The sequence below is a fragment of the Anser anser genome (genome assembly GCF_964211835.1).
Source record: "Anser anser genome assembly, chromosome: 36".
In the NCBI taxonomy this organism is placed as follows: Eukaryota; Metazoa; Chordata; class Aves; order Anseriformes; family Anatidae; genus Anser; species Anser anser.
In genome coordinates this window covers 78569-106537 of record NC_139757.1, presented here as the reverse complement: position 1 = coordinate 106537, position 27969 = coordinate 78569, and the positions used below count along the sequence as shown (strand labels likewise).

General features: G+C 68.9%; 4 protein-coding genes across 9 annotated transcripts in view; 2 read left to right on the top strand and 2 right to left on the bottom strand.

The window, feature by feature from the left end:
- Positions 1-2098, top strand: part of LOC310888485 (uncharacterized protein) — a gene marked incomplete at its 3' end in the record, with an annotated part of 10609 nt that extends 8511 nt beyond the window's left edge. Inside the window, exons 9-11 of the mRNA XM_083815212.1 lie at positions 565-621; positions 974-1210; positions 2060-2098. Coding sequence (XP_083671338.1) covers positions 565-621; positions 974-1210; positions 2060-2098 — 333 coding nt within the window. The remainder of the gene's footprint in view (positions 1-564; positions 622-973; positions 1211-2059) is intronic.
- Positions 1-26907, bottom strand: part of ERCC2 (ERCC excision repair 2, TFIIH core complex helicase subunit) — a 33521-nt gene extending 6614 nt beyond the window's left edge. Inside the window, exons 1-8 of one of the 5 annotated variants that reach the window (XR_014575913.1) lie at positions 26750-26907; positions 26567-26659; positions 26392-26464; positions 26238-26308; positions 24881-25024; positions 24639-24782; positions 24127-24558; positions 23926-24061 (exon numbers count right to left, since the gene is read on the bottom strand). Coding sequence is in view for 2 of the 5 variants with exons in the window: in XM_083815223.1 (XP_083671349.1) it covers positions 24465-24782; positions 24881-25024; positions 26238-26308; positions 26392-26464; positions 26567-26659; positions 26750-26782 (732 nt within the window). In the remaining 3 variants the exon portion in view is untranslated. Of the gene's footprint in view, positions 1-23925; positions 24783-24880; positions 25025-26237; positions 26309-26391; positions 26465-26566; positions 26660-26749 lie in introns of those variants that run through there. The other 4 variants (XR_014575914.1, XR_014575912.1, XM_083815224.1 and 1 more) reach the window with 4 other exon arrangements.
- MARK4 (microtubule affinity regulating kinase 4) lies at positions 466-13638 on the top strand. Of its 2 annotated transcripts, XM_083815221.1 has the most exons (12): positions 466-621; positions 974-1210; positions 2192-2311; positions 3395-3494; positions 3593-3702; positions 3807-3960; positions 5160-5374; positions 7369-7472; positions 7577-7840; positions 7959-8038; positions 10982-11026; positions 12131-13638. In XM_083815221.1, exons 3-12 carry the CDS (start codon positions 2240-2242, stop codon positions 12193-12195), a joined length of 1209 nt encoding a protein of 402 aa, XP_083671347.1. In that variant the 5' UTR covers positions 466-621; positions 974-1210; positions 2192-2239; the 3' UTR covers positions 12196-13638. The 2 variants fall into 2 exon arrangements, with proteins under 2 accessions (XP_083671347.1, XP_083671346.1); XM_083815220.1 differs by lacking the exon at positions 7959-8038.
- CKM (creatine kinase, M-type) lies at positions 13348-20805 on the bottom strand. The gene is made up of 8 exons (XM_083815222.1): positions 20732-20805; positions 18665-18866; positions 16952-17106; positions 16554-16686; positions 15853-16024; positions 15514-15637; positions 14470-14659; positions 13348-13635 (listed from the first exon to the last, which is right to left on the bottom strand). Exons 2-8 carry the CDS (start codon positions 18855-18857, stop codon positions 13457-13459), a joined length of 1146 nt encoding a protein of 381 aa, XP_083671348.1. The 5' UTR covers positions 18858-18866; positions 20732-20805; the 3' UTR covers positions 13348-13456.
- Positions 26908-27969: the final 1062 nt, after the last annotated feature.

The window sequence follows — 27969 nt, the reverse complement described above, 5'->3', positions numbered from 1 at the left end:
GGCACCGTGGTGGCATGGGGCTGGGGACATTGCTGGGGAGGTGGCACTGGGCTGGGGACACTGCTAGGGAGGTGGCACCAGGCTGGGGACACCACCAGGGAGGTGGTGCTGTGGTGGCATGGGGCTGGGGACACTACTGGGGAGGTGGCACCATGCTGGGGACACTGCTGAGGAGGTGGCACCATGGTGGCATGGGGCTGGGGACACCACCGGGGAGGTGGCACCGGGCTGGGGACACCACTGGGGAGGTGGCACTGTGGTGGCACCAAGCTGGGGACGCCTGGGGAGGTGGCACCAGGCTGGGGACACCGCTGGGGGGTGGCACCGGGCTGGGGACACCGCTGGGGAGGTGACACCATGGTGACACCGGTTTGGGGACACCAACGAGGGTGGCACGTGGTGGCCACCCATAGCCAGCAGCAATTCCTCGCTGGGGCCACCCACCGGTGCCATCGATTTGGGGGGGGGGGGGGGACACGGAGCGAGGGGCGGGTGGCAGCGAGGGGGGGGGGACGGCCCGGTGCCACCCCCCGGTGACCGCTTCTGTCCCCGTTTTGTCCCCAGATCGTCTCGGCCGTGCACTACTGCCACCAGAAGAACATCGTCCACCGCGACCTCAAGGTGGGAGCCCCCTCCCCGCTGTCCCCACGCCCCTCCCCATGTCCCCGCTGTCCCCGTGCCCCCTCCCCATGTCCCCGCTGTCCCCAAGGCCCCTCCCCATGCCCCCCGTCCCTTCCCCATGTCCCCAATGTCCCTGCACCCCCTCCCCAATGTCCCCGGTGCCGCTGCGCTCCCTGTCCCCAGTGTCCCCGTGCCCCCCATCCCCAATGTCCCCCCGTCCCCAGTGTCCCCAGTGTCCCCACGCCCCCTCCCGCTGTCCCCATCCCCTGTTCCCAGTGTCCCCACTGTCCTTGCTGTCCCCATGCCCCCTCCCCAAGGTCCCCAGTGTCCCCAGTGTCCCCGCTGTCCCCAGGCGGAGAACCTGCTGCTGGACGCCGACGCCAACATCAAGATCGCCGACTTCGGCTTCAGCAACGAGTTCCGCCTGGGCTCCAAGCTCGACACCTTCTGCGGGTCCCCCCCCTACGCCGCCCCCGAGCTCTTCCAGGGCAAGAAGTACGACGGCCCCGAGGTCGACATCTGGAGCCTGGGCGTCATCCTCTACACCCTGGTCAGCGGCTCCCTGCCCTTCGACGGGCACAACCTCAAGGTGGGTGCCCCCCCCCCCCCCGCCTCCCCCGGGACCCCCCACCCGGCCCCGTGGACCCCAGCGGCGGGGTGCGTCCTTCTGCGGGGCCTTGGGGACGGTGCCCGCGTGCCTCCCGGCCTGTTCCTGCGTCCCCGTGTCCCCGTCCCCGTGTCCCGTCCCTCATCCCGTGTCCCCTCCCCGTGTCCCTGTGCCATGGGGACAGCCCCCGTCCCCGTGTCCCATCCCGTCCCCGTGTCCCGTCCCCGTGTCCCATCCCCTATCCTAAGTCTGGTCCCCGTGTCCCTGTGCCATGGGGACAGCCCCCGTCCCCGTGTCCCATCTCGTCCCCGTGTCCCGTCCCCGTGTCCCGTCCCCGTGTCCCATCCCCTATCCTAAGTCTGGTCCCCGTGTCCCTGTGCCATGGGGACAGCCCCCGTCCCCGTGTCCCATCTCGTCCCCGTGTCCCGTCCCCTATCCTAAGTCTGGTCCCCGTGTCCCTGTGCCATGGGGACAGCCCCCGTCCCCGTGTCCCCGTCCCCATGTCCCCATCCCTGTGTCCCCGTCCCCGTGTCCCGTTCCCCATCCTATGTCTCGTCCCCGTGTCCCTGTGCCATGGGGACAGCCCCCGTCCCCGTGTCCCGTCCCCGTGTCCCGTTCCCCATCCCGTGTCCCGTCCCTGTGTCCCAGCGCCGTGGGGACGGTCCCCATCCCCGTGCCCTATCCCTGGGTCTTGTTCCCGTCCCTGTGTCCCGTGTCCCGTTCCTGTGTCCCTGTGCCATGCATGAGGACAGCCCCCGTGTCCCCCGTGTCCCCCGTGGTCCCCGTCCACCACCTAGTTGGGGACAGTCCCTAAGCCCATGCCGTGCCCAGTTTGGGGACACCGCCCATCCCCATCCCCATGCCCAGTAGGGCACAGCACCCGTCCCAAACCCCTCCGGGGGTGGGGTGACGGTGTCCGTCCCCCCCCCCGACCTGTGCCCCCCCCCCAACACCTCGCCCCAGGAGCTCCGTGAGCGGGTGCTGCGGGGCAAGTACCGGGTGCCCTTCTACATGTCCACCGACTGCGAGAACATCCTGCGCCGCTTCCTGGTGCTGAACCCGGCCAAGCGCTGCACCCTCGAGGTGAGCGGGGGGCCGGGGGGGGGGGGGTAAATAGGGAGCCCTGGGGGAGCTGGGGGGCCCCGGGGGCAATTGGGGCTGAGGTAAGGGGTCCTGGGGGCAACTGGGAGGGCAAATAGGGGTCCTGGGGGCAATTAGGGCTGAGATAAGGGGTCCTGGGGGCAACTGGGAGGGTAAATAGGGGGTCCTGGGGGAGCTGGGGGGCCCTGGGGGCAATTGGGGCTGAGGTAAGGGGTCCTGGGGGCAACTGGGAGGGTAAACAGGGGGCTCTGGGGGGCCCTGGGGGCAACTGGGGATCAGGTAAGGGGTCCTGGGAGCAACTGGGAGGGTAAATAGGGGGTCCTGGGGGCAACTAGGGCTGAGATAAGGGGTCCTGGGGGCAACTGGGCGGGTGAATAGGGGGCCCTGGGGGCCTGGGGGCAATTGGGGCTGAGGTAAGGGGTCCTGGGGGCAACTGGGAGGGTAAATAGGGGGCCCTGGGGGCAACTGGGGGCCTTTGGGGGTCCGTGGGCTGCCTCCCCCCTCCCTGGGGGCTCTTAATGAGCTTAATGAACTCTCCGGGGGGTGAGCGGGGTAATTATGGGCCTGTCTTGGAAGAGCCAACTGGGGGTGGGGCAAACGGATCTGGGAGATCGGGGTGGGGGGGGGCACCCCTGGGGCTCAGGGAGCAGGGTGGGGGCACCCCTAGGGCTTCGTGCCCGTGGTGGGGGCACCCCCATGGCTCGGTGGTGAGGGTGGGGGCACCCCTGGGGCTCAAGGACCGGGGTGGGGGCACCCCAAGGACAAACAGATCAGGGGGGGGGGCACCCATGGGGCTTCGTGCCCATGGTGGGGGGCACCCCCATGGCTCGGTGGTGAGGGTGGGGGCACCGCTGGGGCTCAAGGACCAGGGTGGGGGCACCCCAAGGACAAACAGATCGGGGGGGGGGGCACCCCTGGGGCTTCGTGCCCACGGTGGGGGGCACCCCTAGGGCTCGGTGGTGAGGGTGCGGGCACCCCAAGGACCAACAGATCACCGGGGGGGGGGGGGAGGCAGCTGATGTCACTTTACCCGCCCCCCCAATTAAATGTCCCCCCCCGCCCCAGCAAATCATGAAGGACAAGTGGATCAACATCGGCTACGAGGGCGACGAGCTCAAGCCCTACAAGGAACCCGAGGAGGACTTCGGGGACACCAAGCGCATCGGTGAGGGCGCGCCGCCGCCCGCCCCGCGGGGCAGGACCCCCCTGGGGGGGCCACCAGGACCTTCCCCCCCCCCCCCCCATCATCCCCTCGTCCCGCAGAGGTGATGGTGGGCATGGGCTACACGCGGGAGGAGATCAAGGAATCCCTGAGCAACCAGAAATACAACGAGGTGACGGCCACCTACCTCCTGCTGGGCAGGAAGAACGAGGTGAGGGTGCCGGGCTTTGGGGTGGGATGGGGTGGGGTGGGGTGGGGGGGGCACCACCCCGCTGTCCCCTTGTCCCCCGAGGGTGACCCGGGTGGCACCCGTAGGTGGAGGCGGGCGAGTCGCGCACGGGCAGCAGCCTCTCCCTGGCCCGGGTGCGGGCACCCAGCGAGGCGGCCAACGGCTCCGGCAAGGCGGCGCACGGCAAGAGCCAGCGCGGGGCCACCACCTACCACCGGCAGCGGCGGCACAGCGACTTCTGTGAGCCCCCAAACCCCGGGGGGGGGGGGGGCAGCATCCCCGAGGGGGGGGCGGGCGCGGGGGCAGAGTGGGTTTTGGGGTGCGGGGAAGGGCGGGCGGCGTGGGGTTGGGGTGCGGGGAAGGGCAGGAGGCGTGGGGTTGGGGTGCGGGGAAGGGGGGTAGTGTGGTTTTGGGGTGTGGGGAAGGGTGGGCGGCGTGGTTTTGGGGTGGAGGGAAGGGTGGGCTCCATGTCCGTGGGGTGCGCACCCAGCCCCATGCATGTGGGGTGCGGGGAAGGGGGTGGGCGGCATGGGTTTGGGGTGCGGGGAAGGGGAGGCGGCGTGGTTTTGGGGTGAGCAGCCAGCCCTATGCACGTGGGGTGCGGGGAAGGGTGGGCAGTGAGGTTTTGGGATTTGGGACACTATGGGCATCACGGTTTTGGGGTGTAGAGGAGGGTGAGCATCTCGGTTTTGGGGTGCGGGGAAGGGTGGGATCCATGCTTACGGGGTGGGCACCCAGCCCCTTATCCCATGGGGTGCCAGGCAGGGTGAGCATTGTGGTTTTGGGGTGCAGGGGAGGGTGAGCATCACGGTTTTGGGGTGCAGGGCAGGGTGGGCTCCATGCTTATGGGGTGGGCACCCGGCCCCTTTTCTATGGGGTGGGGGGCAGGGTGGGCATCGTGGTTTTGGGGTGCGGGGCAGGGTGGGCTCCATGCTTATGGGGTGGGCACCCAGCCCCTTTTCTATGGGGTGCCGGGCAGGGTGGGCATCATGGTTTTGGGGTACAGGGCAGGGTGAGCATCATGGTTTTGGGGTGCAGGGCAGGGTGAGCATCACGGTTTTGGGGTGCCGGGCCGGGTGGGCTCCATGTTTATGGGGTGGGCACCCAGCCCCTTTCCTATGGGGTGCGGGGCAGGGTGAGCATCATGGTTTTGGGGTGTAGAGGAGGGTGAGCATCACGGAATTGGGGTGCAGGGGAGGGTGAGCATCATGGTTTTGGGGTGCAGGGCAGGGTGAGCATCATGGTTTTGGGGTGCAGGGCCGGGTGGGCTCCATGCTTACAGGTGGGCACCCAGCCCCTTATCCCACGGGGTGCGGGGCAAGGGTGCCATCATGCTTTTGGGGTGGGGGGCACCCTCTAAGGGTCTGCAGCCCCGTAAGGGGCTGTCCCGTGTCCCCCCCCCCCCCGGCCCCACTCACCCCAAGGCGGGGTACCCGCAGGCGGCCCCTCGCCGGTCCCCGCGCACCCCAAGCGCAGCCCCACCAGCGCGGGCGAAGCGGAGCTGAAGGAGGAGCGGCTGCCGGGCCGCAAGGCCAGCTGCAGCGTGGGGGGGGGCGGCCGCGGGATGCCCCCCTCCAGCCCCATGGTCAGCAGCGCCAACAACCCCAACAAGGCCGAGATCCCCGAGCGGCACAAGGACGGCGCCGTCAACGCGGTGGGCGCGGGGACGACGGGGTATTGGGGTGGGGGGGGTGGGGGGGGGGGCACGGGGGGAGCGGGGGAGTTTGTGGGGTTGAGGGGTTTTCGAGGGGGGGGGGGCAGCCCCGGGAGGAATAGGGGAGGGTGGGGGGCGCACCCATGGGGCTCAGGGGTAAGGGTGGGGAACCCCAAGGGGCAACAGGTCGGGGGGGGCACCCATGGGGCTCAGGGACCAGGTTAGGGGCACCCATGGGGCTCAAGGAGCAGGGTGGGGGCACCCCAAAGACTAACAGGTCGGAGGGGGGCACCCATGGGTCTCAGGGATAAGGGTGGGGGCACCCCAAAGGCCAACGGGTCCGGGGGGGGGGCATCCATGGGGCTCAGGGACCAGGTTAGGGGCACCCATGGGGCTCAAGGATCAGGGTGGGGGCACCCCAAGGACCACCAGGTTGGGGGGGGGCACCCATGGGGCTCAGGGACTAGGGTGGGGGCACCCCCAGGACCAACAGGTCGGGGGGGGGGGCACCCATGGGGCTCAGGGACCAGGTTAGGGACACCCATGGGGCTCAAGGATCAGGGTGGGGGCACCCCAAGGACTAACAGGTTGGGGGGGGCACCCATGGGGCTCAGGGATAAGGGTGGGGGCACCCCAAGGACCAACAGGTCGGGGGGTGGGGGCACCCATGGGGCTCAGGGACAAGGTTAGGGACACCCATGGGGCTCAAGGATCAGGGTGGGGGCACCCCAAGGACCACCAGGTTTGGGGGGGGGCACCCATGGGGCTCAGGGATAAGGGTGGGGGCACCCTAAAGACCAACAGGTCAGGGGGGGCACCCATGGGGCTCAGGGATAAGGGTGGGGGAACCCCAAAGGCCAACAGGTCCGGGGGGGGGCATCCGTGGGGCTCAGGGACCAGGTTAGGGGCACCCATGGGGCTCAGGGACCAGGGTGGGGGCACCCCCAGGACCAATAAATCAGGGTGGGGGGCACCCCTAGGGCTTGGTGGTGAGGGTGGGGGCACTCATGGGGCTCCGGGAGTGGGCTGAGGGGGGCCCCCAGCACCCCTAGACCAGGGTGGGGGGCACCCACGGGGCTCAAGGATCAGGGTGGGGGCACCCCCAGGACCAGTAAATCGGGGGGGGGCACCCCAAGGACCAATAAATCGGGGGGGGGGTGCACCCCAAGGGCTTGGTGCTGAGGATAGGGGGCACCCATGGATGCCAACAGCCCAGGATCGGGGAGGGGGGGGACACCCATGGGGCTCCGACACCGGGCTGAGGGGGGCCCCCAGCACCCCTAGACCAGCATGGGGGGCACCCACGGGGCTCAAGGATCAGGGTGGGGGCACCCCCAGGACCAATACACCGGGGGGGGGGGCACCCCAAGGACCAATAAATCGGGGGGGGGGCACCCCAAGGGCTTGGTGCTGAGGATAGGGGGCACCCATGGATGCCAACAGCCCAGGACCTGGGAGGGGGACACCCATGGGGCTCCGACAGTGGGCTGGGGGGGGGCCCCCAGCACCCCCAGACCAGGGTGGGGGGCACCCATGGGGCTCAGGGACCAGGGTGGGGGCACCCCCAGGACCAATAAACCGGGGGGGGGCACCCCAAGGGCTTGGTGCTGAGGATAGGGGGCACCCATGGATGCCAACAGCCCAGGACCTGGGAGGGGGGGGACACGCACGGGGCTCAGACACCAGGCTGGGGGGGGGCCCCAGCACCCCTAGACCAGGGTGGGGGGCACCTATAGGGTTCAAGGAGCAGGGTGGGGGCACCCCCAGGACCAATACACCGGGGGGGGGCACCCCAAGGACCAATAAATCGGGGGGGGGGCACCCCAAGGGCTTGGTGCTTTGGATAGGGGGCACCCATGGATGCCAACAGCCCAGGATCGGGGAGGGGGGGGACACCCATGGGGCTCCGACACCGGGCTGGGGGGGGCCCCCAGCACCCCTAGCCCGGGGTGGGGGGGGGCGGGGGGGCGCTGAGCGTGCGGGGTGCCGTGCAGAACACCATCCCCTCCAGCGTGATGGCGCGCAGGAACACCTACGTCTGCACCGAGCGCCCGGGCACCGAGCGCCACTCGCTGCTGCAAAACGGCAAGGAGAACAGGTACGGGGGGGCTGGGGGGGGGGGGGGGGGGGGGGCAAGGTGCGCGTGTGTGTGTTTGGGGGGGGGTCCCCCAAACGTAACGCCCTTCGTTCTTGTACCCGCAGCTCCGTCACCGGCCGCGTGCCCCCCGCGTCCCCCTCCAGCCACAGCATCGCCGCCGGCTCGGCCGAGCGCGCCCGCCTGGCGCGGGGCACCACGGTGCGCAGCACCTTCCACGGCGGCCAGGTGCGGGATCGGCGAGCCGGGGGGGGGCCCAACGGGGCCCCCGCCTCCCCGACGTTGCCCCCCGAAGCCTCGCCCTTGCCGCAGAGCCGCTCGCGCGCCACCTCCAACCTCTTCAGCAAGCTGACCTCCAAGCTGAGCCGCAGGTAGGGGACCCCCCCCCACTGTCCCCCCCCCCCCCCCCAAAAATAACGACCGCGGGCGTCCCCCCCCCATCTCGCCCCCGCGCCGCCGCCTGCTGCTCACGCCTCCTCTCTCTTTTAGGGTCACTCTTGACCCCTCTAAGCGGCAGAGCTCTAATAGGTGCGTGTCGGGCACCCCCACGCCGCCAGGAGCCAAAATCAGTAAGTGCCCCCCGGGGGGGCCGCCGGTGCCCGGCACGGTGCCCGCGGCGCTGCCGGTGCCGGTCCTGGGGCGCGCAAAGGCAACCGGGGGCTGGCCCGGGGGCCACCGGTGCCGGCAGCCGTGCCCGGTGCCGTCGGTGCCCGTCCCGGTGCCACCAGCATCCCGGTGCCCGTCCCGGTGCCACCAGTGCCCATCCCGGTGCCACCAGTGCCCGTCCCGGTGCCACCAGCATCCCGGTGCCCGTCCCGGTGCCACCAGCATCCCGGTGCCACCAGCATCCCGGCGCCCGTCCCGGTGCCACCAGTGCCCATCCCGGTGCCACCAGTGCCCGTCCCGGTGCCACCAGCATCCCAGTGCCCGTCCCGGTGCCACCAGTGCCCGCCCCGGTGCCACCAGTGCCTGTCCCGGTGCCACCAGCATCCCGGTGCCCGTCCCGGTGCCACCAGTGCCCGTCCCGGTGCCACCAGTGCCCGTCCCGGTGCCACCAGTGCCCATCCCAGTGCCACCAGTGCCAGTTCCAGTGCCCATTTTGGTGCCACTAATGTCTGTCCCGGTGACACCAGTGTCCTCCCAGTGCCACCAGCATCCCGGTGCCCCTCCCGGTGCCACCAGTGCCCGCCCCGGTGCCACCAGTGCCCGTCCCGGTGCCACCAGCATCCCACGGTGCCTGTTTGGGTACCGGTAGTGTCTGTCCCAGTGCCACCAGTGCCCATCCCGGTGCCCATTTTGGTGCCACTAATGTCCGTCCCAGTGCCACCAGTGCCCTCCCAGTGCCGCCACTAACCCTGTGCCCATTGGGGTGCCAGTAATGCCCATCCCAGTGCCACCAGTGCCCTCCCAGTGCCACCAGTGCCCGTCCCGGTGCCACCAGCATCCCACGGTGCCCGTTTGGGTACCGGTAGTGCCCGTCCCGGTGCCACCAGTGCCTGTCCCGGTGCCCATTTTGGTGCCAGCAATGCCTGTCCCAGTGCCACCAGTGCCCATCCCGGTGGCCATTGGGGTGCCACCAGTGCCCGTCCTGGTGCCACCAGTGCCCGTCCCGGTGCCCATTTTGGTGCCAGCAGTGCCTGTCCCAGTGCCACCAGTGTCCTCCCAGTGCCACCAACATCCCACGTGCCCCTCCCGGTGCCACCAGTGCCCATCCCAGTGCCACCAGCATCCCACGGTGCCCGTTTGGGTACCGGTAGTGTCTGTCCCGGTGCCACCAGTGCCCGTCCCGGTGCCACCAGTGCCCATCCCGGTGCCCATTTTGGTGCAAGCAATGCCCATCCCAGTGCCACCAGTGCCCTCCCAATGCCACCAACATCCCCGTGCCCATTGGGGTGCCAGTAGTGCCCATCCCAGTGCCACCAGTGCCCATCCCAGTGCCCATTGGGGTGCCACCATTGCCTGTCCTGGTGCCACCAGTGCCCATCCCGGTGCCCATTTTGGTGCCACTAATGTCTGTCCCGGTGACACCAGTGCCCTCCCAGTGCCACCACTAACCCTGTGCCCATTGGGGTGCCAGTAATGCCCATCCCAGTGCCACCAGTGCCCATCCCAGTGCCCATTGGGGTGCCAGTAGTGCCCATCCCAGTGCCACCAGTACCCATCCCGGTGCCCATTTTGGTGCCAGCAATGCCTGTCCCAGTGCCACCAGTGCCCTCCCAGTGCCACCAACATCCCCATGCCCATTGGGGTGCCAGTAATGCCCATCCCAGTGCCACCAGTGCCCATCCTGGTGCCCATTTTGGTGCCAGCGACGCCTGTCCCAGTACTGGTTCCAGTGCTCCTCTAGGTGCCCATCCCAGTGCCACCAACCCCTCTCCCAGTGCCTATAGTGGTGCCATCAGTGCCCATCCCAGTGCCACCAGTGTCCCAGTGCTTTCAGCACTGGTCCCAGTGACCCTCGACGTGCCCGTCCCAGTGCCACCAGCCCCTGTCCCAGTGTCCGTCCCAGTGTCCATCCCAGTGCCCATTTCGGTGCCATCAGCACCAGTCCCAGTGCCACCAGTGCCTGCCATGGTGCCACCAGTGTCCCAGTGCCTGTCCCAGTGCTGTCAACGCTGGTCCCAGTGCCCCTTGAGGTGCCCATCCCAGTGCCACCAGTGCCTACAGTGGTGCCCTACTGGTGCCATCAGCACCCATCCCAGTGCCACCAGTGCCTACAGTGGTGCCATCAGCACCCACCCCAGTGCCACCAGTGTCCCAGTGCCACCAGCGCTGGTCCCAGTGCCACCAGCACCCTCTCGCTTCGCTCCTGTCCCTTCTCTCTCTCTGCCTCTCGCCCTTTGCTGTCGCTGGGGGGCCGGGGAAGGGGGGGGGGGGGGGCACAGCGGTGCCCCCCACCCAAGGGACGGGGGCGCCCTGGTGTGGTGCCCAGTGGGGAGGGGGGGGCCCATAAAAGGGGTGTGGGTCTGGGGGGGGGTGCCCCCACATTGGGCGTGCTCTTGGGGGCGGGGGAATGTCCTTCAAATTTGGGGGGGGGGGGGGGCAAAATGGGTCTGGGGGAGGTGAGCCGTGCATAGGGGATGGTGCCCCCCCCCCCCCAAAAAAAAATAGGCATGGCCCCCCCGAGGGGGGTGATCTCCCCCCAGTTTGCAGTGGTGCCCCCCCCCCCCAAAGGGACGTGATGCTGGGGGGTGGTGGCGTGTGTGTGCCCCCCCCCCCCCCCCCCCCAAAAAAAAAAAACTGGGTGTAGATTTGGGGGAGGTTGAGCCCCAAAATGGGGGGGGCGGGAGGGGGGGGGCAGCGTCCCTAAAGCAGGGACGACGCTGCCCAAAGTGGGTGGGGGTGGCAGGCATCGCCCCCCCCCCCCCCCCCCTTAAAGCAGGGCACAGCCATGCTGGGGAACGGCCCCCGAACACCCACGGTGACCCCCCCAGAATTGAGGGGGCGGTTTGGGGGGGGGGGCGCACAGGCCCCCAGCCCACCCCCCCCCTGACACCCCGTGCCCCACCCAGGGTCGCAGACGAACCTGAGAGAATCGGGGGATCTGCGCTCACAAGGTGGGTGCTGCGCCCCCCCCCCCCCCCCCCGGGGGGTTTGGAGCCAGCCCCCCCCCCCCCCCAGGCTCCAAGCCCCCCCCCCCAATCCCCCTGCTACCCCACGGGTCCCCAGACCCGGCCCTAGTGTCCTGGGACCCCCTTTTATCCCCCCCCCCCCAGTAACTGCCCAGTAGCCCCCAGTACCCAGCCCCTAGCCCCCCCATACCTGCTTTGTAACCCCGTACGCAGCCCCCCCGTCTCACCCCGCAGCCCCCCCTGCTGCCCCAGAGCCCCCGGTTCCCACCCTACAGCCCCCCACACCCCCCCCAAGCCCTCTCTAGTGCCCCATAGCCCCCCAGTACCCCCCATTATAGCCCCCATACCCACCCCTATATCCCCCCCAAGCCCTCTCTAGTGCCCCATAGCCCCCCAGTACCCCCATTACAGCCCCCATACCCAGCCCTAACCCTCTCCAGTGCCCCATAGCCCCCCACTACCCCCCATTACAGCCCCCATACCCACCCCTATATCCCCCCCAGCCCTCTCTAGTGCCCCATAGCCCCCCAGTACCCCCCATTACAGCCCCCATACCCAGCCCTAACCCTCTCCAGTGCCCCATAGCCCCCCAGTACCCCCCATTATAGCCCCCATACCCACCCCTATATCCCCCCCAGCCCTCTCTAGTGCCCCATAGCCCCCCAGTACCCCCCATTACAGCCCCCATACCCAGCCCTAACCCTCTCCAGTGCCCCATAGCCCCCCACTACCCCCCATTACAGCCCCCATACCCACCCCTATATCCCCCCCAGCCCTCTCTAGTGCCCCATAGCCCCCCAGTACCCCCCATTACAGCCCCCATACCCAGCCCTAACCCTCTCCAGTGCCCCATAGCCCCCCACTACCCCCCCATTACAGCCCCCATACCCACCCCTATATCCCCCCCAGCCCTCTCTAGTGCCCCATAGCCCCCCACTACCCCCCATTACAGCCCCCATACCCAGCCCTAACCCTCTCCAGTGCCCCATAGCCCCCCCGAACCCCCCCTTTACACCCCCCACGCCCCGCACCAAGCCCTCTCCGGTGCCCCCCCACCCCCCCAAAACCCCCCCCCCTTTCCCTCGGCAGTTGCCATCTACCTTGGGATCAAAAGGAAGCCGAACCCCGGCTGCTCCGATGTCCCTGGCATGTGAGGGTGACGAGCGCCCGGCCCCCCGAGGCGGTGATGGCGGCGCTGCGGCAGGCCACCCTGTCGGCCGGGTGCCGCGCGCGCCAGCCCCAGCCCTTCCTCCTCTCCTGCACCCACGACCGGGGGCCCAGCGAGCTCTTCTGCCACTTCGAGGCCGAGGTGTGCCGGCTCCAGCGCCTCGGCATGCACGGCGTCCTCTTCCGACGCCTGGCCGGCACCGCCGGAGCCTTCCGCGCCACCCTGGCCCGCGTGGCCGGCCAGCTGCAGCTCTAGGGGACACCCCCCCCCCCCAACCCATTTCCCCGAAGCCCCCCCGCCGCCGCCTTGGGGTGGGGGGGACGCGGCGGAGCTGGGGACCCCCCCACCCCGACCCCAAGCTCGTCCCGGTTGGAGCCGGGACCTGGCGATGCGGTGGAGTTTTGGGGGGGGTGGTTCGCAGGGGGGGCACCAAGAGGTGCGGTGGAGCTGGGACCCCCCCACACACACACCCCCCGTGCCCCGAGGGGCTGCGTCGGCGCTGGAGCCCCCTCCCCACACGCAACCCCCCCCCCCCCCATCCCCCCCTCGTCCCTCCCCAAGGAGGCATTGGGTGCAGCACCTGGGGCTGCAGCGGAGCTGGTACCCCCCTGCCCCCCCCCAAAAAAGGGTCTGGGACCCCCAAAGGGATGGCGTGGCACCAGGACACCCCCTTTACCCCCCCCCAAAAAAAAAACCAACAACTGGGGACTGTGTCACTGCCAACATCCCCTTGGGGGCCACCAGCACCCTCAGCTTTGGGGACGGGGGCTCTGGGGTCACCACCAGCGCCCGCATCCCTGGGGCCACCGCTGCCCCTGGGGGGGTGTCCCCATGCCCCCCCCCTTCCCCCCCCGCCATTCCCAGCCCTGTACAGCCCTGTAAATAAGGTCTGGGGTCCCAGCGCCGCCCCCCCCCCCGTTCCCCCCTAACCCCGGCACATTTTTAAGTTATTCCTGCCCCAGTTTGTACCCCGGCCCCAATAAACATAGGAGACCCGTGGCTGTCTTGCCTGGCACCAATCGCACCCAGCACACGCGTGTGCCCCCCCCCACCCCCCCTCCAGGTCGCCCCCATGGTGGCGGGGGCGATGTCCCCACAGCTTTGGGTGACACCCAAAGGAGCACCCCGGACACCTGGGTGCAGAACTGGGGGCCAGCGGCGTTTTTTTATTGCGGCTGGGCCGGTGGGAGTGTGTGGGGGGGGGTGGTGGTGGTAAGTGTCGGGGTGGGGGGGGTGGTGGGGGCGCCCTATTTCTGGGCCGGGATCATGTCGTCGATGGACTGGTTCTGCTCCAGCTTCTTCTCCATCTCCACCATGAGCTTGACGCCGTCCACCACCATCTGCACCTGCTCCACCTCCGAGAAGCCCAGGCGGTCGGCGTTGGAGATGTCGAAGACGGCGCCCACGGCCGCCGTGTCCACGCCGCCTGCGGGGAACCGAGGGGGGGGCCTCAGCACCCACGCCCCCCCCCCCCATCCTCGTGTCCCAGCGCCCCTGTCCCCGTTCCACCTGGTCCTGGACCCCACGGCCCTGTGCCCTATGGCTTTGTGCCCGGCTGTGCCCTCTGTTCTTTGTCCCCATGGCTCTGTGTCCCTATAGCCCGATGTCCCATGGCCTTGAGCTCCATGTCCCCACGTCCCCATATCCCTATGCCCATGTGCCCCATGGCCGTGTGTCCCTACATCCCCATGGCCCTGTACCCGTGTGTCCCGCGTCCCTATGCCCATGTGTGCCCCATGTCCCAGTGTCCTTAAATCTCCACGTCCCTGTACCCACATGTGCCTCATGTCCCTAAATCCCCATGGCCCTGTACCCATGTGTCCCATGTCCCCATGTCCCTACATCCCCATATCCCCACATCCACATGTCCCTATGCCTATGTGCCCCATATCCCCGTGTCCCTACATCCCCACGTCCCTGTACCCACATGTGCCTCGTGTCCCTACACCTTTATGTCCCTGTGCCCACGTGCCCCATGTCCCTGTGTCCTTAGATCTCCACGTCCCTGTTCCCTCATGCCCATGTCCCTATGCCCACGTGTGTCCCTGCACCCCCACCTCCCCGTGCCCCATGTCCTTACACCTTCATGTCCTTGTGCCCACATGCCCCTGACATCCCCGTGCCTCTTGCCCCTGTGCCCATGGTCCCCACACCCATGCGTCCAAGCGCCCCGTGTCCCCTTCCCCATATTCCCACGTCCCCATCCTACGTCCCCAACCCCATATTCCCCTGTGCCCCCCCCCCAGGTCCCCGTCCCCACCTGTGCCGCGCTTCTGGAGGCGCAGGCGCTTGAGCACCTCCTCGAACTTGGGGTGCTGGCTGAGCTTGGGCAGGCGGACGTGGACGCCGCCGCGCAGCCCCGTGCCCAGGTTGGAGGGGCAGGTCAGGATGTAGCCCAGGTGCTCCGTCCACATGAAGGGGTGCCCGGCCTTCTTGAAGATCTCCTCGATCTGCGGGGGACGGGGGACATGGCACGGGGGTCACTCGCCCGGCGCGGCTGTCACTGACCCCACGGACACACACCCCCGTCCCCCCATATTCCTAAATCCCCAATGCCCCAAAACCTGTCCCCTAAAATCCCCAAAGCCCTAATCCCCATGTCCCCCAGTGCCCATATCCCCCAAATACCCCATGTGCCCCAACCCCTATGGCCCCCAATCCCCATGTGCCTATGTCCTCCACGTCCTAATCTCCACATCCCCCACATCCACATGTCCCCCCCCCAATGCCCCAGTCTCCATGTCCCCCATATCCCAATCCTCATTTCCCCAGTGCCCCCCAGTCCTCATGTTCCCTCGTCCTCCTATGCCCTAGTTTCCATGCCCCCCATGTCCTAATCCCTGTGTCCCCCCGTGTCTCCCCATGCCCTAATCCCAGTGTCCCCCAGTGTTCTAATCCCCGTGTCCCCCGTGCCCTAAACCTCGTGATCCCCATGCCCTAATCCCTGTATCCCCCATGTCCCTCCATGCCCTAATCCGTGTCCCCCGTGCCCTAATCCCCACATCCCCCAAATCCCCATGCCCTAATCCCTGTCATCCTTGTCCTAACCCCCACGTCCCCCATATCCTAATTCTTGTGTCCCCCATGTCCTCCCAAACCCTAATCCTTACATCCCCATGTCCCAACCCCCATTTCCCCCATACCCCCCCCCAATGCCCTAATCCCCACATCCCCCACATCCCCATGCCCCCAATATATCACCCCCATGGAACTGCTCCCACAGCCCCAAGACCTCCCATTCCCCCCAAATCCACCCCCCCACGTCCCCACCCCCCCTCCACCCCCCCCCCAGGCCCTTCCCCACCTTCTTGAGGCCGACGCAGAAGCGCCTGAAGACCTCCTTCATGTTGCCCCCCTTCTCCATGGAGATGACGCGGAGGTGGTCCTCCTCGTTCACCCACACCAGGAAGGTCTTGTTGTCATTGTGCCTGCGGGGCGGGGCGGGGGGGGGGGGGCACCCTCAGCACCCCCCCCGTGCCTTCAGGTGCCCCCTGCACCCCCAAAATATACCCAGACCCCCCCCCCTTTTTTTTTGGGGACACCCCAAACCTTGGGGTCCCATTTCAGCCCCCCAGCAGGGATGGGGAGTGGGTGGGTTTGGGGGTGTCCCCCAAGGCCTGGTGCCCCCCCTCCGGGTGCCCACCAGATGCCGCGGGCGTCGGGCCAGTCGCGGGCCATGCCGGAGGCGAGCAGCAGGGGTGAGACGGGCTTGTCGAAGAGGAAGTGGTCGTCGATGAGCTGCTGCTGCTCCTGCTCCGTCATGGCCTTCAGCGGGTAGTAGCGCCCCTTGAACTCCCCCTCCAGGCTGTTCAGGGCTGCGGGGAGGGGTCAGGACGCGCCCTGCCACGCCCGGCCACGCCCTGCCACGCCCACGCCACGCCCAGCCACGCCCTGCCACGCCCATGCCACGCCCAGCCACGCCCATGCCACGCCCACTCGCCCGACAGCCTCGCCCTGTGCCCACAAGCCCAGCCCCACCGCCCAGAGGCCACGCCCCCAGCTCAAAGGCCACGCCCCCTGCCCGCAGGCCACGCCCCCAAACACCCCAGGTGCGACCGCACCCGTGAGCCGCGACCGCGACCGCAAGCCACGCCCACAAGCGCAGTAGCCCCGCCCCCACGCCTGCAAGCCCCGCCCACACTCAGAGGCCACGCCCCCCGTGTGAAAGCCACGCCCACACCCAGAGGCCACGCCCACCCAGAGGCCACGCCCACGCCTGTGCCCTGCCCCCCACCTCAGCCCTCCTGCTAAGCCACGCCCCTCCGTCTGACCACGCCCCTCCCGCCTGACCACGCCCCCTCCCGCCTGACCACGCCCCCCTCCCGCAGGCCACGCCCCCCTCACCGGTGACGGACAGCTTCTCGATGGCGCGCCGCTCCCCCCGGCTGCAGTGGGGGGGCAGGGAGTAGCCCTTGATGCTGCGCCCGGTGCGCACGCGGCTGCTCAGCACATACTTGGGGTCCAGGTCCTCGCCCCCCTGCACACAGCACCCATCATGCGGGGTGCTTACCTGGGTGACCCCCCCCCCACCCCCGATCCCCAAATCCCCCCCATGTCCCCAAACCTCCCCCCCCACATCCCCAAATCCCCCCCACGTCCCCAAATCCCCCCCACGTCCCCACTCCATGTCACCCCCCCCTGCACCCAAATCCCATTGATCCCCACCTCCCGAGCACCCCACGTGGCCCCACCCATGGGTGCAGCCCCCACCCCCAAATATGCCCCCCCCTCCCCCCCAGCACCTTGAGGTTCTCGTGGTTGAGGTCGGTGCGGTGCTTGTCGGTCGGTTTGTAGCCGCCGTGGCGGTCCTGGATGACGGGGTCGAAGAGGTCCTTGAACACCTCGTAGGACTCCTCGTCCCCGGCCACGCAGCCCACCGTCATGATGAAGGGGTGTCCTGCGGGGCGGGGGGGTCAGCGGCACGCAGCGATGGGGACAATGGCACCGGGGACAGTGGCGCTGGGGCACCGGGGATGGCACGGGGACAATGGCACCGGGGACAATGGCACTGGGGCACCGGAGAAGGCATGGGGACAACAGCACTGGGGACAATGGCACTGGGGCAGGCACCAGGGACAGTGGCACTTTGGCACTGGGACGATGGCACTGGGGCACTGGAGATGATAATAAGGACATTGACACTGGGGACAACGGCACTGGGGCACCAGGGATGGCACTGGGGATGGCAGTAGACATAATGGCACTAGGGACAATGGACTGATGGGAACAGTGGCACTGGGGACAACGGCACTGGGGCACCAGGGATGGCAATAGGGACGATGGCACTGGGAATCGGGCTGGGGACAGTGAATCAGGGCAAAGGGGACAATGGCACTTGGGGACAACGGACTGGGGCACTGAGGAACTGGGGATGGCACTGGGGACAATGGACCAGGGCACCAGGGACAATGCCACTGGGGACAATGGCACCTGGGGACAATGGACTGGGGCAACGAGGAACTGGGGATGGCACTGGGGACAATGGTCCAGGGCACTGGGGACAATGGCACTGGGGACAAGGGCACTTGAGGACAATGGCACTCGGGAACAATGGCACTTGGGGCACCAGGAATGGCACTGGGGACTGGGCTGGGGACAATGAACCAGGGCACCAGGCACAATGGCATTGGGGACAATGGCACCTGGGGACAGTGGCACTGGGGACAATGGACTGGGGCACTGAGGAAGTGGGGATGGCACTGGGGACAATGGATCAGGGCACTGGGGACAATGGCACTTGGGGCACCAGGAATGGCACTGGGGACTGGGCTGGGGACAATGAACCAGGGCACCAGGCACAATGGCATTGGGGACAATGGCACCTGGGGACAGTGGCACTGGGGACAATGGACTGGGGCACTGAGGAAGTGGGGATGGCACTGGGGACAATGGATCAGGGCACTGGGGACAATGGATCAGGGCACTGGGGACAATGGCACCTGGGGACAATGGCACTGGGGACAATGGACTGGGGCACTGGGGACAACGGACTGGGGCGCCGAGGAACGGGGGATGGCACTGGGGACAATGGACCAGGACACTGGGGACAATGGCACGGGGGCACCAGGGGGACGATGACCCAGGGCACCGGGGACAATGGCACTGGGGACAACGGATTGGGGCGCCGAGGAACGGGGATGGCACTGGGGACAATGAACCAGGACACTGGGGACAATGGCACGGGGGCACCAGGGGGACGATGACCCAGGGCACCGGGGAGAATGGCACCGGGGACAATGGCACTGGGGACAATGGACTGGGGCTCTGGGGACAACGGACTGGGGCACCGAGGAACTGGGGATGGCACTGGGGACAATGGCACGGGGGCACCAGGGGGATGATGACCCAGTGCACTGGGGAGAATGGCACCGGGGACAATGGCACTTGGGGACAATGGCACTTGGGGACAATGGCGCTTGGGGACAACGGACTGGGGGTGCCCTGGGGACACGCACCGGGGTTGTCGACGCCGGTCTGGATGACGTCGTCGAGCGTGAAGCCGCTGGGGGTCTCCTTGTCGCGCAGGCGCTGGTAGAGGGCGGGGGTCAGCACCTTGGCCATGTGGTTGTTGTGCTTGGAGAGGTCGGGGAACTCCTCCTCCGCCGAGAACTTCAGCTTGTGCTTGTTGTGGGTGCTGCTGAACGGCATGGCGGCGGGCTGCGGGCACGGCGTGACGCGGCGTGAGAGGCGGTGACAGGGCGTGACACGGCGTGACAGACACGGCGTGACAGACACGGCGTGACACGGCGTGAGAGGGGGTGACATGGGGTGACACGGCGTGACACGGCGTGGTGGCGTGAGAGGGGCACAGTGTGACACGGTGTGACACAGCGTGACATGGGATGTGGCATGACATGGTGTGACACGGCGTGACACGGCGTGAGAAGGGGTGACAGGGCGTGACATGGTGTGACACGGTGTGAGAGGGGGTGACAGGGCGTGACATGGCATGACATCGCGTGACACGGCATGACATGGCATGACATGGGGTGATAGGGGACACGGCGTGACACGGCGTGAGAGGGGCACAGTGTGACACAGGGTGACACGGCGTGACATGGGATGTGGCATGACATGGCGTGACACGGCATGACATGGGGTGATGGGGACACGGCGTGACACAGCATGACATGGGATGTGTCGTGACAGGGTGTGACATGGCATGACACAGTGTGACAGTGTGACAGGGGGCACGGAGTGACAGTGTGACGGAGGACATGGCGTGACATGGTGTGAGGAGGGCACGGCATGACACGGCGTGACATGGGATGTGGCATGGCACAGTGCCACACAGGATGTGGCATGACATGGGGCATGGCGTGACACAGGGCATGGCATGGGACAACACAGCATGACACAGGGCATGGTGTGGCATGGCGACGCGGCATGACATGGGACACGGCGTGACGCGGGACGGTGCGACATGGCATGACACGGGGTGACACGGGGCACGGTGTGACATGGGACATGGCACAACACCGGGCACATCGTGACACGGGGCATGGGGAAAGGCTTGGCAGGGCCACCAGGGCACAGCGTGACACTGGGCATGTCGTGACACGGGGCACGGAGCAGGACGTGGCACAGCCACCAGTGCAGCCCTGGCTCCGGGCACGGCACGACGTTGGGCACGGCATGACCTGGGGCATGTCGTGACGTGGGACATGTCGTGACACGGGGCACAGAACAGGGTATGGCATGGCCACCAGGGCAGCCTGGGCACTGGGACAGGGTATAGCATGGAATGTGGTGTGGAGTGACATGGGGCACGTCGCGACACGGGGCACGTCGTGACATGGGGCACGTCTCGACACGGGGGCACGTCGCGACACGGGGGACGTCGCGACACGGGGGACGTCGCGACACGGGGGACGTCGCGACCACCCAAGCAGCCCGGGCGCAGGGGCTGGGCACGTGGGGGTGGGGGGGGGGGGCAGCACGAAGCCACCGGGGGTGGAGGGGCGTGGCCACGGCGGGGGCGTGTCCGAAAAGGGGGCGGGGCCACGGTGGGCGTGGCTCTTGTGGGCGGGGCTACGGGGGAGGGGGCGTGGCCGGGCCAGATTTGGCCGGGGCTGCGCGGGGGCTTTTTATAGCCCGGGGCTGGGGGGGGGGGGGGAAGGAACGGGGCGCCGGGGGGGGGGGGGGGGGAACCGGTCCCGGTCCCGGGGTCGGTCCCGGGGGGTTCCCACCCTGGGGGGGTCTCACCGGGTGGGGGGTGAATCTCGGGGGGGGGTTCCCACGGAGGGGGGGGGTCTCACCGGGGGGGGGTTCCCACCCGGGGGGGTTCCCACCGGGGGGGGGGGTTGTCTCACCCGGTTCCCGGGTTCCCGTTAACCCCGGGGGGTCCGGCTCGCCCCGCTCCCGGTCGGGCGGCACCGGGGGGGGTGGTCCCAGCGAGGGGGGGGGGTGGTTCGGCTCGGTTCGTCCCGGGAGGGGCGGGGGGGGGGGCGGGGGGGGGGGGTCCGGTGCTGCCGGTCCCGGGGCCGGGGGGGGGGGGGGCTCGGGTCCCGCTCGGGGCTTACCTGGGCGGCGCGGAGCGGAACGGGCGGAGCGGCACCGGCGGGGCTGGCGGCGGGCACCGGGGCCGCCCCCGGCCTTTATCGCCCCCGGGCCGCCCGGTCCCGCCCCCGCCCCGCCCGGCGCCGGGGGCCCGAGGGCACCGGGGCGGGGGGGGCCGGGGGGGCCGGGGGGGCTGGGGATGGGGGGGGGTCACCGGGACCGGGACCGGGGATGGGGCGGGGGGGGGGGGCGCCGACACCCGTACCGGGACCGGGCTGGGTCCGGTGGAACCGAGCGGGGGCCGGGCGCTGCCGGAGCGGCCGCCGGGAGCGGGGAGACCCCCCCTCGAGCCCCCCCCACCCCCCAACCCCAACCCCCCCCCCCCCCCCGAGGATCCGCCCCCGGTGTCGGGTGGTCGCTGGGCTCCGGGCCCGGCACCTGCCGGCCCCGGTATGCGCGGCCCGGCCCCGGGCGCCGGTGCACGGCGTGCGGGGGGCACGGGGCGCGGGGGCACACCGCAGCTGCACGGGGCACGCCGCACGGTTGCACGCCCCCGGGTTGCACACCCCATGGTTGCACACCCCCGGTTGCACGCCCCGCGGTTGCACACCCCCCGGTTGCACACCCCCCGGTTGCATGCCCCGCGGTTGCACACCCCCCGGTTGCACACCCCATGGTTGCACACCCCGCGGTTGCACGGTGCACAGCGCGCGTTTGCACGCTACCTGGTTGCACACCACACGGTTGCATGGCGCGCAGCTGCTCCGCGTCCGGTTGCACGGGGCGCGTTGCACGGTTGTGCACCGCGCAGTTGCACGGTGCGTGGTTGCACGCTGCACGGTTGCACGGTGCGTGGTTGCACGCTGCACGGTTGCACGGTGCGTGGTTGCACGGCGCACACCGCATGGTTGCACACCACACCGTTGCGCGTTGCATGGGTGCACACTTGCACGTCACACAGTCGCACGGTGCACGGTTGCACGGCGCACGCTGCATGGTTGCACGGTGCACGTTTGCACACTGCCTGGTTGCACACCACACGGTTGCACGGCGCACAGCTGCTCAGCATGCAGTCGCACCTTGCACGTCGCACGGGCGCGCGCCACACAGCCATGCTGTGCACGGCCGTACAGCGTACCGTGCACGTTTGCACACCACACGGTCGCACGCTACGTGGTTGCACGGCGCACAGTTGCTCAGCATACGGTCGCACGGTGCACGACGCACGGCTGCACGCCACACGGTTGCAGAGTGCGCGGTTCACGCTTGCACACCGCATGGCTGCACGGCGCACGCTCACACCGGGCACGCCGCATGCTTGCACGTTGTGTTGCACGCCGCACGTTGCACGGGGCCGGTTGCACGCTGCACGCCGCACGGAGCAAATTGCACGTTGCATGGAGCACGTTGCATGCTGCACGGGGCACGTTGCACGCTGCACGGGGCACGTTGCACACCGCACGTTGCACGGGGCCGGTTGCACGTTGCACGCTGCACGTCGCACACCAGCACCGTGCACCCTCGGGGGGGGCGGGGGGGCACCCAGCACCCCACATGCTGCAGCGGGCGGCTGTGGGTGGGTGCTGTGGGCGCCGGCCTTGGCTGACCTTGATGGGTGACAGCCACCACGGCTCCAGTTATGCTCCCACGGGGCCTGTACTGGGAGCACTGGGAGCACTGGGAGCCAAGCAGGGAGGGGGCAAACCCCAAGCCCGGGCAGCATGGACAAAGGGTTACAGGGGACAAAGGGACACTGGGCGGGGGGGCACATATTGGAGCGCCCCCACGGGTGACACCGGCCCCACGCGGGGGGGGTGCCCGTGGGGGACGCACCCAAGCCCCCGGCCCCGCGTGGGGGATCCCCACAGAGGGGTGCTGGTGGGGGGGGGGGCACCCAGGGGTGTTGGGGGGGGGCCGGGTCCCCGCGCCCTGACCCCGTCGAGGATCCGCTGGATCAGGGCAATTCAAGCCAGGGGGGGTGGGGGGGGGCGGCTCCGAGCCCCCCCCTCGCGCCCGGTATTTTTAGGCCGGGTTGGGTTTCGCCGCCGGATCCGGTGTCGGCGCTGGGGACCCCGGTGGGGGGCACGGGAAGGGCGTCGGGGACCGGGGGGGGGCACCCATGGGTGGGGAAGGGGATGGCATTGGGAACCCCCCCCCCGCACCCCAAAATGGTGCCGCGTGCCCCCACGGGGAAACTGAGGCACGGAGCAGGGTCCCCCCCGAATTCCTAGGGGGGGGTCCCACGCCTGTGGGGTGCCCCATAGGGTGCCTCCCCCCCCCCCACCCATGGGTGCCCCATTAACAGGGTGCTGCTGGCACAAGGGGGTGCCCATGGGGGGGACCCTGGGGACATGGGGTGTTGGGGACAGGGGACAATGGGGACATTGGGACAATGGGGCCCTGGGGACATGGGGTGCTGGGGACCCTGGGGACAAGGGGGACAATAGGACCCTGGGGACATGGGGTGCCAGGACAGGGGACAATGGGGACACTGGGACAATGGGGCCCTGGGGACATGGGGTGCTGGGGACCCTGGGGACAATAGGACCCTGGGGACATGGGGTGCCAGGGACAGGGGGACAATGGGGACACTGGGACAATAGGGCCCTGGGGACACGGGGTGTCAGGAACATGGGGACATGGGGTGTCAGGGACATGGGACCTTGGGGACATTGGGACCCTGGGGACATGGGGTGCTGGGGACATGGGGACAATGGGGACATGGGGTGCCAGGGACAGGGGGACAATGGGGACACCGGGACAATAGGGCCCTGGGGACATGGGGTGTCAGGGACATGGGGACATGGGGTGTCAGGAGTATAGGGGACAATGGGGACACTGGGACAATAGGACCCTGGGGACATGGGGTGTCAGGGACATGGGGACCCTGGGGACATGGGGTGTCAGGAGTATAGGGACAATGGGGACACTGGGACAATAGGGCCCTGGGGAGCTGGGGACCCTGGGGACATGGGGTGCCAGGGACATGGGGACAATGGGACCTTGGGGACAATGGGACCTTGGGGACATGGGGACCCTGGGTGCCAGCAACATGGGGACAATGGGACCCAGGCCGCCCCCCCAGCCCCATGCTGTGGGTGCTGGGGCTGGGGGGGGCACTGTTGGGGCTGGGGGGGCCACGTGCCTGCTCCCACCCATTCCGCACCACAGCCCCCCCCCAAAGGTTGAGGGGGGAGCACAGGGGGACACAGACGCGGGGGGGGGGCGGGGGTCCCACCTGCAGCTGCTTTATTTTGGGAACGTGGGGGGGGGGGGGGGCGGGCAGGTCCCGATGTGCAGCTCCAGCAGGGCTGCAGGGGGGGTCCAGGTCCCGCTCCGTGTGACCGGGGGGGCTCCAGACCCCACCCCAAATACAGGGGGGGGGGTCCAGGTCCTGCTCCGTGTGATTGGGGGGGGCTCCAGACCCCACCCCAAATACATGGGGGGGGGCTCCAGATCCCAGTCCCATGTGGTCGGGGGGGGTGTCCAGATCCCAATCCAAGTGTGTGTGTGTGGGGGGGCCAGATCCCCCTCCGTGTGATCGGGGGGGGCTCCGGCCCCCACCCCGAACACACAGGGGGGGGACCTGGGCCCCGCTCCCGCTGGGGGGGGGGCAGATCTCCATCCCCCTCCCCGCTGCCGGGGGCTCTCCCGATCCCCTTCCACGCACACGGTGGTGGTTCGGGGGGGTCGAGTCCCGCTCCGAGCGTGTGTGTGTGTGTGCAGGGGGGGGGGGGTCGGTGCCCCCCCCCAGCCTCAGGCCTGCTGGGCGATCTGCTCAATCCTCTGCAGAACCTCCTCCGACTGCAGCTGCTCCAGCGTCAGCAGCGACAGCCCCAGCTGGGTCCTCCTGCCCCCGGGGGCGCGGCGTGAAAGGGGGGGGTCCCCAACCTTTCCGTGCCCCCCCCCCCCAAAAAAAAGGATCCTCACCTTGTGGAAGGGCTGGGCCATCTGCCGCAGGAAGAACTTGGCCACCTGCACGGCCTCGTCCACCGTCAGGTTGAGGTTGGCGTCGGTGATGTGCTCCTGGATCCACCGCGGCAGCTTGCCCCGCTTGTCCGCCCGGGCGAAGCGCTGCGACGGGGCCAGGGAGAGGCGGGGGGGGGACAAAACAAGATTTAGGGGGGGCCCCTTTACCTTTTTCCCCCCCCACGTCGGCAGCCGGCACCCACCTTATCGGCGAAGACCATGAGGCCGTAGTCGGTTTTGCCGCGCAGGGCCCGGCCGACGCACTGGGCGGCGTGGCGCATGGCGTCGAAGGTGAGGAAATCGTTCTCCCGGATCTGGAATTGGTCCCGCAGGTACTCCAGGCGCGCCTGGGGAGGGGGGAAGGTTCTGTAGGGTGCTGGGGTGGGGGTGGGGGGGTCCGCTCCGCCCGTGGGGTGCCCCTCTGGGGTCCCGCTGCGTCCCCGGTGGGGTCCCGCTGCAGCCCATGGGGCGCTCCCCAGTGCCCCGCTGTGTCCCCTGGGTGCTTGGTGGGGTCCCAGGGGGGTCCTGGTGGTCCCCCACTGTGTCCCATGGGTGCCTGGTGGGGTCCCATGGGGGTCCTGGTGGTCCCCCACTGTGTCCCCTGGGTGCTTGGTGGGGTCCCAGTGGGGTTCTGGTGGTCCCCAGGGTGCTCCCTTGTGTCCCATGGGTGCCTGGCGGGGTCCCAGGGGGGTCCTGGTGGTCCCCAGGGTGCCCCACTGTGTCCCATGGGCGTCCGTTGGGGTCCCTGGGGTGCCCTGCTGCTCACCAGGGTGTCCCACTGTGTCCCATGGGTGCCCGGTGGGGTCCCAGGGGGGGTTCTGGTGGTCCCCCACTGTGTCCCCTGGGTGCCTGGTGGGGTCCCAGGGGGGTTCTGGTGGTCCCCAGGGTGCTCCCTTATGTCCTCTGGGTGCCTGGTGGGGTCCCAGGGGGTCCTGGTGGTCCCCAGTGTGCCCCATTGTGTTCCATGGGTGCTCCACTGTGGCCATGGGGTGCCTTGCTGCTCACCAGGGTGTCCCACTGTGTCCCCTGGGTGCCCAGTGGGGTCCCAGTGGTCCCCAGGGTGCCCCCCCCTGTGTCCCCTGAGTGCCCAGTAGGGTCCCAGGGGGGTCTTGGTGGTCCCCAGGGTGCCCCACTGTGTCCCGTGGGTGTCCCACTGTGGCCATGGGGTGCCTTGAAGGTCCCTTGGCCGTCCCACTGTGTCCCATGGGTGCCCCCCTGTGTCACCAGCACGCCCTGCAGGTCCCCAGGGTGCCCCACAGTGTCCCACGGGTGCCCCCCTGTGTCACCAGCACGTCCTGCAGCTCCCCAGGGTGCCCCACGGTGTCCCATGGGTGCCCCCCTGTGGCACCGGCACGTCCCGCTAGTCCCCAAAGCGCCCCACTGCGTCCCGTGGGTGCCCCGCTGGTCCCCAAGGTGTCCCAAGGGTGCCCCCCCGCGTAACACCAGCACGTCCTGCAGCTCCCCAGGGTGCCCGGCTGCGTCCCGTGGGTGCCCTGCCGGTCCCTGGGGGCGCCCCACGCTGTCCCCACGGTGTCCCCACGCTGTCCCCATGCCCCTCACCTTCAGGATGCGGCTCTGGGTGTAGACGTAGGGCACCCCGAACATGACGACGGCCCTGCCGTAGTGGTGCACTGCATGGGGACTGTGACACGGTGACACGGGGACACCGGGGGAGCCAACGTCCCCCCCCGTGAGTCCCCTCCCCGTCCCTCACCGAAGTCGATGCCCTCCGACACCTTGCCCCGGGCCACCGAGAGCAGGATGGCACCCCGGCCGTTCTCGCAGGCCTGCCGAAAGCCAGCGCCGCGTCACCGCCGGGGGACGGACGGGGACGGCCACCGGGGGACGGGGACGGCCACCGGGGGACCCCAGGGGACGGGGACAGCCACCTCCTGGTACTTCTCCAGCGCCATGCTGGTCTCGGCGCCGTCCTGCGTCTCGATGAAGATGAGCTTGTTCCTCTGGATGTTCTCCAGGATGCCCTGCGGAGAGGGGGGGGGGACACGGGACACGGTGGGGACACCTCGGGGACGCTTTGGGGACGCTTTGGGGACGCCACGGGGACGCCGTACCTGCTCGTACCAGGAGGCCACGATGTTCTCCATGTACTGGTAGCTGGTGAAGAAGGCGACGATGCCGTCGGGCACCACGGCCGACAGCTCCAGCAGCAGGCTCCCGTAGTTGCGGATGACGGCTGAGCCGCGGGGTCACTCGGGGCGGCGGGGGGGGGGGGGAGCCCGGACCCCGAGGCGCCCCCTGCCCCGTTACCCCGTCCCCGTCCCCCTCCCTGCGCCCTACAACCACGTCCCTGTCCCCTCCCCTGTGCCCTGGGGCGCTGGGTCTTCCCTGTCCCATAAACGTGTCCCCGTGTCCTCTCCACCCCATAAACGTGTCCCCGTGTCCTCTCCACCCCATAAACGTGTCCCCGTGCCCTCCCCATCCCATAAACGTGTCCCCGTGTCCTCCCCGTCCCATAAACGTGTCCCTGTGCCTCCCCATCCCATAAACGTGTCCCCGTGTCCTCCCCATCCCATAAACGTGTCCCTGTGCCTCCCCATCCCATAAACGTGTCCCTGTGCCTTCCCCACCCCATAAACGTGTCCCTGTGCCTCCCCGTCCCATAAACGTGTCCCTGTGTCCTCCCCATCCCATAAACGTGTCCCTGTGCCTCCCCGTCCCATAAACGTGTCCCTGTGCCTCCCCGTCCCATAAACGTGTCCCTGTGTCCTCCCCATCCCATAAACGTGTCCCTGTGCCTCCCCGTCCCATAAACGTGTCCCTGGGTCCTCCCCCATCCCCCTAAATGTGTCCCTGTGCCTCCCCCACCCCATAAACGTGTCCCCGTGCCTTCCCCGTGCCCTATAACCACGTCCCCTGTCCTCCCTATCCTATATCGGTGTCTCTGTCCCTATAACCACGCCACTGTCCCCTCCCTGTGCCCTATAACCATGTCCCTGTCCCCCCTACCCCACAGCCGTGTCCCCGTCCCCTCCCTGTGCCCTATAACCACACCCCTACACCCCCCCCTGCCCTATAACCATGTCCCTGTCCCAGTGCCCCTGCCCCCTCATCCCCAGCCCTGTCCCCCCCGGTGTCCCCCGTCCCCCCCAGGTGTCCCTGTCCCCCCCAGGTGTCCCTGTCCCCTTGTCTCCATCCCCATCCCTGTCCCCCTTGGTGTCTCTGTCCCCCCCCGGTGTCCCTGTCACCCCCCGGTGTCTCTGTCCCCCCCAAGGTGTCCCTGCCCCCCCCCCCAGGTGTCCCTGCCCCCCCCCCAGGTGTCCCTGTCCCCCCC

Bases quoted from the DNA above. Each gene is read 5' to 3' on its own strand.
- MARK4 (XM_083815220.1), top strand. From the start codon at position 2,240: ATGTCCACCGACTGCGAGAACATCCTGCGCCGCTTCCTGGTGCTGAAC. The intron at 3,703-3,806 runs GTGAGGGTGCCG...TGGCACCCGTAG, and splicing joins TGCTGGGCAGGAAGAACGAG to GTGGAGGCGGGCGAGTCGCG. The intron at 3,961-5,159 runs GTGAGCCCCCAA...GGGTACCCGCAG, and splicing joins GCGGCGGCACAGCGACTTCT to GCGGCCCCTCGCCGGTCCCC.
- CKM (XM_083815222.1), bottom strand. From the start codon at position 18,857: ATGCCGTTCAGCAGCACCCACAACAAGCACAAGCTGAAGTTCTCGGCG. The intron at 16,687-16,951 runs GTGCTGGGGGGG...TGCTGTGTGCAG, and splicing joins TCAACCACGAGAACCTCAAG to GGGGGCGAGGACCTGGACCC. The intron at 15,638-15,852 runs GTGGGCACCCGG...CCCGCCCCGCAG, and splicing joins CCCGACGCCCGCGGCATCTG to GCACAATGACAACAAGACCT.